Genomic DNA, 15,115 nt, shown 5'->3' on the forward strand with positions numbered 1-15,115 from the left:
GTTCGTGGGAGGACTCGGCTCCCTACGTGCCGCCACCCAGGAGCTCAAAGAGCGATCCGGGGCGGGGGCAGGTCCTCAGGCCTTGGCCTAGCTCGGCAGCCAGCAGTCTGGGTGCCGCCTGCTCGGGCCCAGTCACGGCAAAGCAGACCCGTGGGGGCTCCCCTCTCTTCGTGAAGTCCGGAGGTGCGAGAGAGCCGCTCCTCCCCCGGCCTTCTGCTTTAAAGGCTCCCGATGTAACGTTCCACCTGACCCTCTTCACCAGTTAAATGCGGGGTCGTCACACTTGCATGGAATAATTGCTATTCGTCTATTGACCAAAACAAGGAAGTTTCAGCTCAAACCAGGAAGTTTAGCTCAAACCGGGACAATTTGCTATTGACAAGCAGAAATATTTGTCAGGAACATGGGGAGAGGATGCAATCTACTTTTGACTGTTCATGGAGGATTTGTCTTCTCCCTTCTTTTTTTCCCCATGAAAGAAAAGAGAAAATTGGAAAGGAATTGCGGTCACTTGGGAGCTCCAGCTTTCTTTAAGAAGAGCAGCTTCTGTAGCAGAGTGCTTTCTCTTTAATACTGGGAGGAAAAAAGATGTGAACTATGTGAGGGAGAACTATAATAACTGGGAGGGTGACGGAAACCGTTTGGGGAGTGGAATTGTCCTTATGTGAAGCATTTGCTATATGTATGGGAATAAACAATAGGAATTTGTCCCGCATCCTTCTGGTGCCCTTTGACTAAAATATTTCTGAATGAAATGAAAGTGATTTCTTTCTTCAAATATGTTTTTTCTTGTTCTGTATTTTAGATCTGTTTTGTTCTAATTGACCTCGAGTATGTTGTAAACTAACCCTAGTTCATCCAAGAATATGTAAAAAAAAACCTTTTTGTAGAATTGCTTTAGGGTTGGGCTGATCGGGTTTTTTGTTACAGTATGCACATAAATTCAGGATGGCATGTTTCATTTGCCTGCAAAAGCTTTCGCCTTTTGTGCTGTTGCATAATGGTGACTTCATTCTCTGAAGGGTATAGGCATCATTCTGTTGTTTTCACTATTTAGCATGTTACTAAATTGGTATCTGTATCCTTTTCAGAACTGAGGGAAGATGGTTTCCAGCCTCCAAGCTATTTAGTGCAAGGAGTGAAGGCTTTACTTACGGCTTTAAAATTATGGATGAAAAAAGATGTAAGTATAAGTGAAGTTGTTTGCTATTTTGGTGAGCCCTATTTTGATTTAGAAGTAAATGAAGGTCTGTGCCTTTTTAAAGTTTATTTTTATCTGTTAATGAGTACTGAAAGACTCTATGGAGATTATGTACTGCTGATCTGGGGAAGAATCATCCTGACAGTTTTCTATTATATGATGCTAATACAGTCTTTTTAGACCAGTTGATAAGTTCTTGTGTTGTAGCTGATAGAAGTAGAAATTTGTTTTGATGTAGGATAGGACAAGAATGGGGTTTTTTTCTAACAAATTTGTTTATATAATTGATTCACCTGAGTCCGAGGCAATAGAGGGATGGAATGCTCTGATATTTAGCATTTTCCATTAATAACAATGCTTTGGAGAGCACATTTCAGGTACATTCTTGTTGCTGAAGAGTCAGTTTAGATTCAGGTGAGGGTATTAACTTCAGTTGTACACGGTCCCTGCTGCACATTGGCTGACTCTTGTAAGGTCATTAATGTGTTGTCTGTGCTGGCTTTGCCGGCGCTCTGCTCTCCAGGAAAGCTTCTTTGTTTTGGCACAGCACTGAGTCTGGCCTAACTCCATGTGTTTTCTTTTTTTGTGTCTGAGCTAATAAGCTCTCTTGGAACCTGTGCTTCTGGGAAGTGCTGTTCACTGGCAGAGGGTTTGGTTATGACTGAGCTTATTAATTCTAGTTTGATGCTGGCCGTGCTGACTTGAACTCTTTCATCTTTCTGCCCGCAAGTTCTCCTTGTAAGAGAACTTACTGTACAACAGTGGTGTATAGCAGTGGATTCCCAAACACTGGACACTTTAAAGATTCAGCTGGATGGGGTGCTGGGTTGTCTTGTCTAAACTGTTTTGCTGAGAAAGGTTGGACCAGGTGATCTTTGACGTCCGTTTCAACCTGGTATTCTGTGAAAGTTATGATACTTACACAATGCTGCATCCAACAAAATGAGCTTTGTGGAACTGAACACAAGGTGCAAATACAGAGGTAGTTACTCTATGTGGAATCCACTGGGGTCCAGCCTATGTAGCATCACTCATTCCAGGTGAAGCTTTGCTTGGGTCTCTGTAGCACCTCTGAGTTGATTCTCCAGTGTCTCTTTGTCTATGCCATTCTGGATCAAAGCTAGCTAGTAAGCAGTGTGGCAGTATTTACAGGATATTGTGCTTACGCTGATAAACCATGTGTGAATCCAAGGTGTCCATGGCATGGGTAATAAACAAGCCAAGTAATCAGACGCAGATAGCTGAGATCAAACATAGCCTGTATAAATTATTATTTTAATTTGAAGTTGGATTGGAATTCCTCTTTTCTAGATTGCTGCAGTACAGTATTGTAGCAATTGTGTACTGTCTAATAGCTCATTAAGTAGTTTGGTTAATACTTCATTTAGAATGTGATATGTTTCCTATGTTTGTGTGGAAAAAAAAATAAATTGCATTCTGAATGCTTATTAATGAGGCCTGTGAGTATTCCCAAACCACTGGCTGAACAGATGTTACAATTGTGAGGAAACTGCACAGTATCAGTACTCTAGTCACAATGTTGTCTGCTGTCCACCAGCTATCACGTTTTGTACCTTGACCGTGCGTTCGTCTTTTCTAGCTATTGCTTCATAAGTGAGCTGATCTTTTCTTTGCAGCAGGCCATGTGCATGATAGGATTGTAGTTGTATGCAGCTGAACACAGGAGGAGCTTTGTCCATTGCTGTATGATCTGCTCATGCTGGGGATTTCAGACAGATTCTGAAAAAGAAACAACAAATGAATACTCCTCAGATGAGAAGCCTGCTCATTGAGGTTTCACATTTGTATCATGGAGTATGTTTTTTCAAGACATACATGTGTCATCCTAGTGAATTGTTTTAAACTCTTTGCTGGAGAATTTCAAACTCATCTTCAGCAGGGCAGAGAGATCTTCATTTCTGCAATGTTTTAAAAACTACCAAAAATTACAATATGCTGAGAATAAAGATTGAGTGCTACTAAAAATAGTCTAGTTTTCATGCCTTAACTTGAATTCAGGTTGTGTAAGGCCTTTATCAGTATGTGTATCCTCTTGATTGCTTCACTGCAGATCATCAGTCTGCACATCAGTTGATATACACAGTGATGGTGCCCTGTCCAGTTGTCTGAGATCTTGGATCTGGCTTCCTTCCAACTTGCATAAGCAACAGGTCTCAGATTCAATTTCTCAGATGTTTGATTCATGTACCAGTAAGATTAATTTGGGCAATTGTTCTGTGTTTTTAAAAAAGATATGAATAGATATTGTAAAAAAAAATTAAAAGGTAATTATTTTCTTTTAAAAAGGGAGGGGTATGAGGTTTATTATTTGATACGTGTTTTTCTTACGTGTGTTTTTAAGTATTGGTATACTTCATTGTGATGCTAGTCCCTAAAGATGGGTGGATTCGTTTGCCTAACAGGACTTTTTCTTTTTTTTAATCTTTATCTCTTGGTTTAAGACAAGTTTATTTTTCCTCTGTGTAATTCCAACATTTACAAAACAATTTCTTGAAGCTCTTCAATGAATCATAGCTTTTTACATTATTTTCTTTATGCATAATTTATATCTGACGTACTTAAGCCATTTTGTTGCTACTGTTCTCCCTAGTACAAGAAAATTCCTTAGTTGCAAAGGCTGCTTGTTCCTTTTGCAAGAACCGGTATGCAGAGACAACTTAAAACCAAATTATTTAATAATGATAATAATTTTTCAGACAAGGTGTCTGTGGGTATTTATATTACCTGCTAATCCTTTCCTTCTGTCAGTCTGTTACTTTATATATCCATCTGAATTTGTTTGCATATTTAAGTTGTTTGCATGGACATTTTTTCTTTTCTTTTCTTTTTTTTTAATAATTACTGTGCCACAGGTTAATTGAGGAGGCTTTGGTGTAAGTAGATACCTTTTATAGTGGCAAACAAGTGAGCTTGCCAGTGGAACTTACTTTGCTCTAAGTGTTACTATAAATCATGGTGGGAAAATAATGTACTTCTGATAAAAACTATGTTTGCTTTAGGAGGGCTTTTCAGTATTTTTAAACCAGAGACATTTTGAAGTCAGTGATTTGAAGGATTGCATCAGTCACTTCCTTAGGAGTGTGAAGTCCTTAAGGACTGAATGGTCCTAGAAAGACCAGTTACTTGCTGGAAAAATTATATGATTTAGTGACAGATATGTCATGTTCTTAAGTGTGAACGTGTAGAGGTGATGCAATGAATGACCAATGGTGAATGATAGCAACTGATTTAATCTTCCCTGTAGAATTAATGGCACTGAACACCGTGGTTATACATCCATGTTGTTTTTTTAGGAGCGGAAGAGAGCATTTGTTTTAATGCTGAGAGGAAATTGGGTTCAATGAAATACACATACAGTATCAAATGGCTTCTAGCAATTTTTTGTTGCTGAATCTCATTTTTGAAATGTGGATAGCTGAAAGTGTGGGACATTTTTCCATTTAAATAGTCAGTTAAGAGGATAGTAGAATTCATGTCAGTCATTCTGGTCTATGTGTAACCGTTTAGTCTGTTTAAGTCTGAAAGTGTTTTGATCCACATTCAAACTATCCATACAAAATATTGAACGTTTTTTGCTAGATATAACTGTAGAGTGTTTGGACTTACTTGTATGGGAAATATATATAGGAAATTTGTTTCTGATACTGTTTCTGAGGATTAAAGGAAACAAGCTCTTAGGACATTCTAAATTTTTCTATAGGGAATGATTTTTTTAAATCACTTTCTCCAACCTACTTGGTTCCAAATATGCTTAGAAGGTAATTTTTACAAGTGAAATGTGAGGCAAATGTCTAAAAGTCTGCCTGTTGGTTACTGTTTATCGCTCTTGATTTGCTCTTTAGATTAAATTTTTGCCATAGTGACATTCCCTTAGTCTTTAGTTGTTTTGGAGGTCGTGACTAACAAGTTTCTGAAGTGTGGCTCTGCACTGACTGGGAAAAAAAAGAAACCAATTACTGTACTAAGGAGAGAAAAATAAACTAAGTGGTTGTCCGTATGGGTTTGTATTACTCCTTCTTTGTGTTCTTAGAGATACCAAGTGGTATTTGCTGCCTTGTAAAGCTTGGACTTAAAGCTTCAGTGTGTGTTTGTATCTGTCTTGGCAGTTTGCAGTCATTATTACAGAAATTAATCTGGTGTTTCTCCATTTATTTTTTTTCCCCTTTTTAGATTTATTTTGTATTACTTCTGGTTTTAGCTGAAAAAAATGAATTAAGTATCTTTTCTTCTTCCTTTGTATACAGCTTGTAACAGAACATGCCTTTGAAATTCCAGACAACATTAGGCCTGGGCACCTCATAAAAGAGCTCTCAAAAGTGATTCGTTCTGTAGAGGTAAGAGAAGAGGTAACCCTCCATAAATCTGCAGGAAAAAAAAGTCTTTGAATTAAGAAATTCCATAGTAGTTATGCTTCTGATTGACCATATTCACATTTTAATTTATTTAACATTCATTTAATAATAGAAGATCAAGAGGAAAACTGTTGGGAGTGCTAACTGTTCTTTATGTTTTGTCACTATTTGTTGTAAAATTAGTGTTTTTTTCTTTTCTTTTTGCCCCTCCTATACCAAAATTTTGTTCCTTTATTCCTAAATGAGTATTGATTCTTGAAAAATTCTCACAATTGCATGTGGAGAGAATGGTTCTGAGAACTGAAGAGAAATCTGATCTGTTAGGTACAATACATGTCTACCCTATGCTACCTTCATGAATAAAACCTTGCTTTGGTAGTAAGCTTTTGGTGTTAAGCACTACTGTTATGACAGAGTATAAAAAACCCAAATGGGAAAGAGGTGCAGTCAAACTAAGCTTTGTACATCAAATCTGTAGGAAATATGTAGTGCTTCTCTAAAATGTCTAGCAATTTTATTTATATAATTTACATTAGATAGGCGAATGGGAAGCAGCACTTGAATACGTGGATTTATTCCTCTGAGTCTGTTCTGAAGTATGTGTTTTTAATTAAAGGAGGAAAACAGCAAACTAGTTAAGACTCAGGGAATTCTTGGTGTGTGTCCAACTTCACGGTCTTCGCACGAAACAGCTTCCCCTCACCACTCCCGACGACGGGTGAGAAAACTGCGAGACCATGCTACCAAAACTCCTTCTAATCTGGACATCCTGGAACTCCACACCAGGGAGGTACTGAAAAGGCTGGAGATGTCACCATGGGAGGAGGCAAGTATTCCTCATGTGCAAGAAAAACAAAACTAGAGTAGATTTCTAATCTCTGTTGAAAAAGAAAAGCTTTTATCGTGTGTAAGAATACATAAAGCTACTGTTCTTTGTCACGTGAGAAATGGGTGGGTTTGTTTTCAGTTTCTTTCATTTGAGTTTTCCTAATAGGAATTTCTGCTTTCCTTGATACTTTTTTTTTTTGTGGACGTTCCTTTGACCTCTTGATTCAGAAGGTGCCCTGAATCTGCTACCTACCTCAAGTATGGTTTTTGAATTAGGAGCTATCAAGTGCTACTTTAAATCAGTTCTGTGAAGAAGAGGGAGCTTGCAAAGCCTTGATTTGGTGAGGCTCTGAGCCAGACTGCTTGTCTATGTATTTTTTTTAGGCAGCTGTTTCATGCAGTTCAGTTACTCTAATTTGATTAACCTTGTTTTTTGGTCCTATTTCCTGTATAACTCTGCCTCCCTACCAGTAAGCCCAAGGCTGCCTTGGTCTCCATTGTGGATCTGTGGACTTTGTGGTCGTATTCCAGAAGTATCATGGAGCAAATGGCCAAAATGTAGTCTCTTGGAAAAATTCTTCTTTTTTTTTTCAGGTTTGATGACCTTGTTTCAAAAAACAGCCATAGAAATGGGAGGAGTGAGAGAATGGAAATAAATTGCTTTATGAAAGGAAATAAGTAGCTTTCTGAGAGTAAGGAGTGCTGACAAATTTAGTAGGGACAGGATGGACTGTCGTTGTGGAGGAATACTGATTTGGTCCTTATATTGAGCTCCATAAACCATGAACCAATGACATTCATTTAGCCCCCAAACCCAAGAAGCTGAACTTAAGATTTACCACAAATAGTTAACCTGTGCAGTTCATTGGCCACAAACAAATGTTTAGGAGTATTAGTCATTGTCATTTAATGTAGAAATACATTGTTCACTATCAGTATTGACTTAAAAAGAATTACTATTTTGCATGTTCCTGGTTTGGCACATAAATGTATCACCAGTTGCTTCAGAGTGTATGTCCAATGTAAATTGCTTTGAGCTAAGAATGTTCTGCTTATGGCAGGTTACTTTCCATTACTGATGTTTTACCATCCTATAAATCAGTCTGGGATATTAATTCCAGGGACCAGAGACTCAGTCCAGGAGTTGCCTTACCAGTTCAAGCCCAGCTTTTGGCTTGCCTGTCTCTATCGGTACTTCTTTGTTTTGAATACAGTGATAATTGTCCAAAGGAAACATAAAAGGAGTATTATAATGAAGTTGTCGTTGCTTCAGATGCTTCAGGAGAGCATAGCTGATTCAAGGAAGGAGAAGATGCAGTCTGCTGTTTTTTGCATCCAAACTTGTTTTGTTTGATCTTTCTTCAGTTGTTTGTTAGGAGGGTAACCATACTAGTGCTGAGTTTAAGCTTTTGTGGAATGCAGAAAAAAACCCCAAGCATTAACAATTGAATTTATAAAAATAAATAATAAGAAACATTGCTTTTACTTTTTTAGGATATCACAAGCTCAAAACTGAATGGGAGATTTAACAAGCCCTTTCAGCCATCTTCTACAGTACCTGAATGGCGACCAAAAGACAATGATCTTCGCCTTCTGCTGTCTAATGGAAGAATAATTAGGTAAAAAGGGTTGATCCTTGATCTCTTGTTCCTAATCTTTATGGTGTAGAGGATGCAAATTATTAATAATACTTCTTTTCTGTTTGTGAAGTTCAAAGTTCCCTTTTACCAGTAAGATTCATCTTAGGAATACAGAAGGAATGTATTGTCTGTGTCTGCTGTCCCCTAGTGGAGCCACAGTTCTGGAGTGAAGAGGAGATTCTCTGCGTGTTCCTTTGTTACAGCATTTTATTTAGTTGCTCAGCTGGGTTGGTACTGAAGGGAATGCTTCAAATGGGTACAAAACCAGTTGGTTTGTACCCATCTATTAGAGTAATTCTCATTAAAGATATTCTGGTATAAAACTGCATCTTTATGGAAATGATAGTTGCACAAGGGATTAAAATGGGAACACATAATTCGGAATGAAGAGATTAGCATAATAGAATGTTACTGTTGTATCTCAAGAGTGTGTTATAAATGAGGAAAGGAAAAAATTGCTTCAGGTTTGTAAGAATAACATGTTTTTTTTTCTTGTGAGACAGAGATGAGAGACGCCCATTTACAGATCGAAGTCTCTACACAGCAGATAGTGAAGATGAAGATGACAGGACAAGGTCAAAAAAGACGACTGTTAAAATAGAAGACCAGCCCTCAGGATTTGAAGGAGACGGGAATGTGGATGCCCAGAAACCACTGAACAGTAAGCTTGCGTCTAAATCCTATTAGTTGAACAAATTGATTATTTTGAGGAGGTTTCTAACTGTTGTGAAGTCTGACTGAAATTTTACCATAGTATAAATTACAGAATAGTAGATGAAGGAGACTCCACATCCTCTCTGGGCAGCCTGTTCCAGTGCTTTGTCACTCTCAAAGTAAAGAAGTTTTTTTTCCTTATGTTTAGATGGAACTTCCTGTGTTCCAGTGTGTGCCTGTTGGCACTTGTCCTGCAGCTGGGCACCACTGAAAAGAATCTGGCTCCATCCTCTTGACACCCACCCTTTAGATATTGATAAGCATTTATAAGATCTCCTCTATAGTTTTCTACATGTAAAGAGGATAAACTAATAGATCAGAGAAATAATACTAGAAGTTACAAAACATTTGTCAAACATTATCTGTCCATTGAAGAAGCTAACAGGATAGAGTTAACAAGTAAAACTCACCTTTTTATGTTGGTGCCATCCTGAATAATGTGTACAACGCTTTTCAGAGAGAAGGTTAATTGGTGTTGTAGATGAGTATTTGTTCCTTTCGGTCTGTTTCATAATGTAAGAGTGCTGATTTTTCTTGATCAAAATATACTTCAGTATGAGAAGTTCACCACATCATTCACTGTAGAGAACAAAAGATCACAATATGCAGCTAATTTTAAACCTATCTTATATTTCACTTTTCTGTTCCATTTGGTGATTACATACTTGATCATACAATTTTTTATGTTTTGCTAATGAATAGGTTTATTCAACACAAGTGATCAAACAAAATTCAGCACTAATAAAATCTTATGCTTTCAACCTTTGCAGTAATATGCAAGGCTGGGGAAGAATTTAGGCTCTCTGTAAAACAGTTTAACCCCACTTTCGAATACTTTAAACTGTCCTTCATTAGTGAGTCTTGCTGTAGCCTCAGCCTTTCTGCCAAGTGTTTAGCAGTGCTGATCACAGAGTGTATTAGTAAAGTATCACTATCAAATGTCTGTTTTCAGTGCCTGTTTTTAATAGCACTGTCTGTGTGCAGTGACAAATTGGTCCTTGACATAGCTCTTCAGCTCTCTGATTAATGATGAAAGTCACATCTCTTTCACAGTAGAGCTTCCAAGGGCTCATAGAGTGTGTATTAGGAAACTGAGATCAACACTTAATAGATAACAAGACTCCTCTAGAGACTTACAGTTCCCATAGTTTCCTGCACAACAGTCTGTAACAACATTTGAGTCCATTGTCAGCTTAGATAAAGTATTAATTATTTTTGTTAACAAAGCAATTTGTAATCCCTATTGACTGTGCTTCCAAAGGTCACAGAGGATAGTATTAAAAAATTTGCACAGGCAAGAGGTCCCTCTTGGGTGCTCGTGAACCAACTGCTTGAGCGAAAGCTTAAGCATATATGGTGGTTTTCCACTTTAAGTAAATTAAATTAAGCTTTACACTTGAATCAAAGAGTAAATAATGCAGAGAAATGGTAGATGTTGTTGAAAATTACTTGGTACAGAATGCATATGGCAGTGTGTATGTAAACGTTAGAAGCGTTGTTAGAACTAGAAGTGAATGTTGGGACTGTTCTTCCAGAAACTGAGTACTCAGGACTATCACTAATGTTTTTAATTGAACGCTGAGAGTCTTCAAACTTCCCTATTAAAGGTCACTTACATTTGATTATTTAGCCTTAACCGAAGGTCTGCAGAGAGAGAGAAAAGATATTTTTCTGCAGAGAATTCCATAAAAAGAACTACCTGCTTCTCTAACAGCTGCCACCTTCCATTGTTCTTACTGGGATTTAAGCCAAGAAGTAGTGTCCACAGAGAGAGGCCTTTAAACAGATCAAACTGTATATAGCTTTGTGTGTCATGCCAAGATTCTGGTTCTTAATGGTGACCCAGAGTTATCAGAGAGATAAAGATCAAGTGCTGTGCCTAGTAGAGCAAGATAATTGTGTAGGTGAAGGGAAGGTGATTTAAGACAGTTTTTTGAAATCACAGTAGCTTAACCTGGTCTTACAGATAATGACTGCTTTCATTCACCCGATTTCTGGAGTATTCCTCCCAATTTCTGGAAGCATGCCATAACTTTATCTGAGGGCAGAGGGTTCATTCTAAAGTAACAATAATAATTGCCAAGATAAGTCACAAAAACAACAAACAAAAAAACCCAAAACCCAACTTGTATATTTAGACTGGGTTTTTTAAAGCTCAGTTACAAATCATGTTCATGGATGAAGAGGTGAGGGGTCCAATAATACATGATGTGTTATTGTGAAGATCAATAAATGTATCTGAAACCTGTATGTGAAAGAGAAGGAAAGAGAAAACTACAGTAATCTTTTGCAGGAGAGTGCAGAAAGTGGGGTGAGGGAAAGGAATTTGGATTTTTTTTGTTTTGTTTTGTTTTTTGTTTGTTTGGGGTTTTTTGTTAAGAGAAGTATAAAGGAATGCAGATTCCCTGGCTTTTTCAACAGTCTAAGGCAGGAGGAAAACTGGGGAGGTATTCTCTGACGGCTTTGCACAGAGCTTGCAAAATAAAGAAGTAGTAAAAACGGACAGTGGTTTGGCCGCATATAGGAATATTTCCATAGCCAAACTGGATCAGCCTTGAGGCTCATACAATGCGTTATGTCATGTATGCTAATACCGAAGGCCCAAATGATCCAGAAATGTCTCAGTAATGTTGGGTGACTTTAGCTGTTCAGTCTAGATCACATTACCAGGTGGTAGGCAGATAACAAATAATTTATCCCTCTTACCAGAGTATCATCAGTTAATCTCTGTGGGAAGGCAAGGTATGGGGCTCTGTATTTAGCATTGCTTTTATAAATCTTAGTATAGTGTATATATAGCTAATTATGTACATGTCCAATTTCTTTTCTGTCTTGCTGAATAATTTGCCTTCTTATTGGAAGCCTCACAATTCTTAATAGTTTTGTCATTTTAATAACCAGGATTTTCCAGTTCCTTAAGACAGGAAGGAGAAAAGTTCCCGAGGAGCCTTTGCGAAGTCTGTTTATATTTAAATTGTGATTCATTATTTTCACATCAATTTTTGCCTAAGATCTGAAGCTCCACATGTGAGCATATTTAGATATCCTTAAATTGGTTTTGTCCCTTCCTTTAAATTGTCTCTAAGTTTGGAGTAGTCTGTTTCTTTGAAAAACACAGTAGTCCAAGGGAAAATTTATTTGAGCTATATAACAGCATTATTTTCTGAATTACGAGTGCTGTTGCTTATCCTGGAATCTTGGCTGCCTTTTTGAAATGAGCTGGAGGTTTGAGTTGTCATCAGAAATTCCTTGGGATTTTTTGAGCTAGAGTAATTTAGAATACTCATTTTATTGTCATATGTTGAGCATTACTTTATTTAGCTTAATTTCATATACAGTGTTGTTGCTCATTTACTGTGTTTGGAGACTCCTCAATGTTCTTTCTAATACTATCTTAAATTGAATTGGTCTTCTCTAGATTTTGGTCTCCGCTGTTTATTTTATTCACTTTCTGATAACCTGCCTCATTCTAAGCTTTCTTCTGACTCTAAAAATAATTTCCATTTATGCAGTGTTTAGAAATTAATTTCCCTTGAAATATATTTGATGCCTACTTGTGAGCTTTGCCACAATCTACAATAGGAACAAAATCTAGAATAGAACAAAATCTAGGAACAAAACCCAGAATTACAGTGTATAAAGGGTTAGAGGTGCCTCCTTTATGCTCACATAATTGATGAGTTATGAATAATTGCATTCTGTTTATGTAGTTTCATATAAAGCTATGCTGAAAGCAAACCAACATAGATCAGAAATTAGCTCTGGAATGGAGATAAGTAAAGTTAATATGTTGGTTTGCTTTCAGCATGATTTTATATGAAACTGTAAGTACTTGAAAAAGTTACGATGCTTTCTTTATCCACTGCCTTCTTGATACGCATTCGTATTTTTTTAAGTCTGTTTGGCTGTTCTCCAAAAAAACGTTTGCAAGTTGAACTGCATATCGTAGTCTTTCATAAATTTGAACTTAATCAAGATTTCTGCCAGCAGCCTTGATGCAGGTATACCTACAGCCTACTGACCTTGAACCTTGAATTCTGAACACTCCCAAATGAGTTTCCTAACTGTGGTTGGTTGGGACATATGCTGTCTTTTAAGAGTACGTGCTTTTGAGAGCTGCTCAGCTATCTCATGTTTGAGTTCTTTCAGCTCTTAAAAAAGTAAACCATGTGGACTAGGTGGCTGATTTGATTGATTGCTTTGTCATGTGCCAGTGTTTTTGAGGTCTATTTTGACACATCGTTCTCTGATTAGTACTTTATCTTACTGCATGCTTTTTGCATGTCTTAAGGTTGGTATTACTTCTCCTCCTCTTTTTTTCAGATTTTTCAGTGATGAAAACCAATGCAAGTATATTATGTATCATCACAGTAATATTTTAATGTTTAAGAGGTCTGCATTTTAACCCTGATTGGCAGCTCTGTAGTACCACAAAACATGCAGAATTTGCCAGGAAATTGTGATGTAAAAGTAAAATTGCAGTGTAACGCAATGATGATTTTTACCTTTAAATCACTTAATATTCTCTGACTTCCATGTTTAGACTTCGTATATAACAGCTTTTATTTTTAAACAAGGAAATTCCAGGTTGAAAGAGTCTAAGATAAAGCAATATTGAGTATTAATTCTACTTCACTTTTTCTGAGAACTGCTTCTCTGACTCCAGCCGATATACAAAAGCAGAAATTGCTCAAGGTGCCACTTGTAGAGGTGCTCTCTATGGGAAAGAAAACGTATGTGCTTCTGCTGCACCTGGTTGCTATTTCTGGCTTCATCCAGTCAGTTGCTTGAGGTCAACTGTTGGTCAACAGTAGGCAACTCACTAGAGTTTTAAGCAGACTTGATTTGTGAACCAGATCAGTGTGGGTATGTGCTTTTTTGGTGAAAAACTAAGTGTGTGGGTTTTGTTCTTCCAAAATAATTGTTAAATATTATTTGTAATAAATGTTGGACTTATGTTTCAATTTTTCTCTCCACAGTGTTCTTTGAAAGTGTGAAATCAGAACTCAGGAATGGATCCTCAGAGTACTCTGATATTTCTGATTCAGAAGAATCTGAGCCTGATTGCACTACACAGGTATGGCTAGAAAAGGTCACAAAAGTTAATGAAACAATTAAATAAAATTTTGCTCACTCACTTCAAATTTATCCGGTCAAAGTTTGTGTTAAAAGAGCAATAATAAGGTATTTAAATTCTTGTTCAAGTTAATATGTCAAACTTACAGATCTGCCTCATTCTTCATTTATTCTAGTTTCGAGAAAAATGACAAGATTTGCTACCTTGAGCCAAATTTTATGATGATGTTTGTCATTAAAGTCGAGCTGTCAGAGGATGAGCCCTGCTGTGGAACATGCAAAGTCTGGGAAAAGTTAGATCTTAGTCACTTCATTAATTTCTTCCATAAGAAGTCTAAATTTCATCATTAGCATTATGAGCATTTACCCCACAGTTTTATTTTAGAGTATGGTGAAATGGAAACAATCTTACACGCCTTCAGTTTTTACATAAGATGAAATGGCTAAATTCTACTGAGGTGTTTGTCAGTAGGTTTCCTTTTTTAAGACATAGAATCAGTAGTTACTCAGAAGTGATACATGTTCTTCATAACAGAACATAGCCAGTTTTGGATGACTTTGTAATTGAGATAAATGTTTTATATTAGTGCCATTTATTCTTTTAGTTCCTTCTATATTCTTGTGCTTCTTAATTTCTAATAGTATCTAATAGAATAATTTTTATGCTTATTTAAATTTGTCTTTTGTAATGGTATAGCCAAAATGAATTCTCAGTAGTTCCTGTAAGTAATTTTTATGTTTTTATGTTGCGCCAAAGAAGATATTAACAAAACAAGATAATACTAACACTGAGTCATAGTTATAATTGAATTGCCCATTTGTGTCACTTTCCAAGTGTCAGAGATTAACAAGCCGCTGTTGTGAATGAAGCTATTGTATAAAGACATCCCCAGGTGATATGATGCACTTCATTCCTTCTGGTTCTGTTTTTGATGATAGGGACAGTGGTGTCAGTCTTGAAGGATTATGATTCCTCTGTATTTTGATCTTCCACTTTCAACACTTCTGTTGAATGTTGTGTATATATTCTTTGGCTTGAAAAAACAATTGTAGCATTCTCTGTGCTTGTTGAAAATAGATTAATCTGAATTACCAAGATGGAATGTATCCATTGTAACCCTTGCTTCACGTAAAGGCATATTGAGTCACATATGGTGGCTCCACCTTTGCGAAACTTCTGCCCATACAAGCTGTAATCTCAGCAGGTGCTGAAAAGCCCTTTCATTCATGAAAAGAGGCTGTGCCATTGTAAGAGAGGCAACAGCTGTTGTGTCTCTATTCCT

General features: G+C 37.0%; 1 protein-coding gene across 1 annotated transcript in view; it reads left to right on the forward strand.

Moving 5' to 3' along the window:
• Nucleotides 1–1,091: 1,091 nt before the first annotated feature.
• LOC104497731 (lysine-specific demethylase 7A-like) overlaps nt 1,092–15,115 on the forward strand; it is a gene marked incomplete at its 5' end in the record, with an annotated part of 19,834 nt that continues 5,810 nt past the window's right edge. The window contains 6 exons of the mRNA XM_010141015.1: nt 1,092–1,183; nt 5,467–5,556; nt 6,191–6,400; nt 7,897–8,021; nt 8,546–8,703; nt 13,736–13,833. Coding sequence (XP_010139317.1) covers nt 1,092–1,183; nt 5,467–5,556; nt 6,191–6,400; nt 7,897–8,021; nt 8,546–8,703; nt 13,736–13,833 — 773 coding nt within the window. The remainder of the gene's footprint in view (nt 1,184–5,466; nt 5,557–6,190; nt 6,401–7,896; nt 8,022–8,545; nt 8,704–13,735; nt 13,834–15,115) is intronic.

Source organism: Buceros rhinoceros, unplaced genomic scaffold, assembly GCF_000710305.1.
Source record: "Buceros rhinoceros silvestris isolate BGI_N320 unplaced genomic scaffold, ASM71030v1 scaffold10518, whole genome shotgun sequence".
Lineage (NCBI taxonomy): Eukaryota > Metazoa > Chordata > Aves > Bucerotiformes > Bucerotidae > Buceros > Buceros rhinoceros.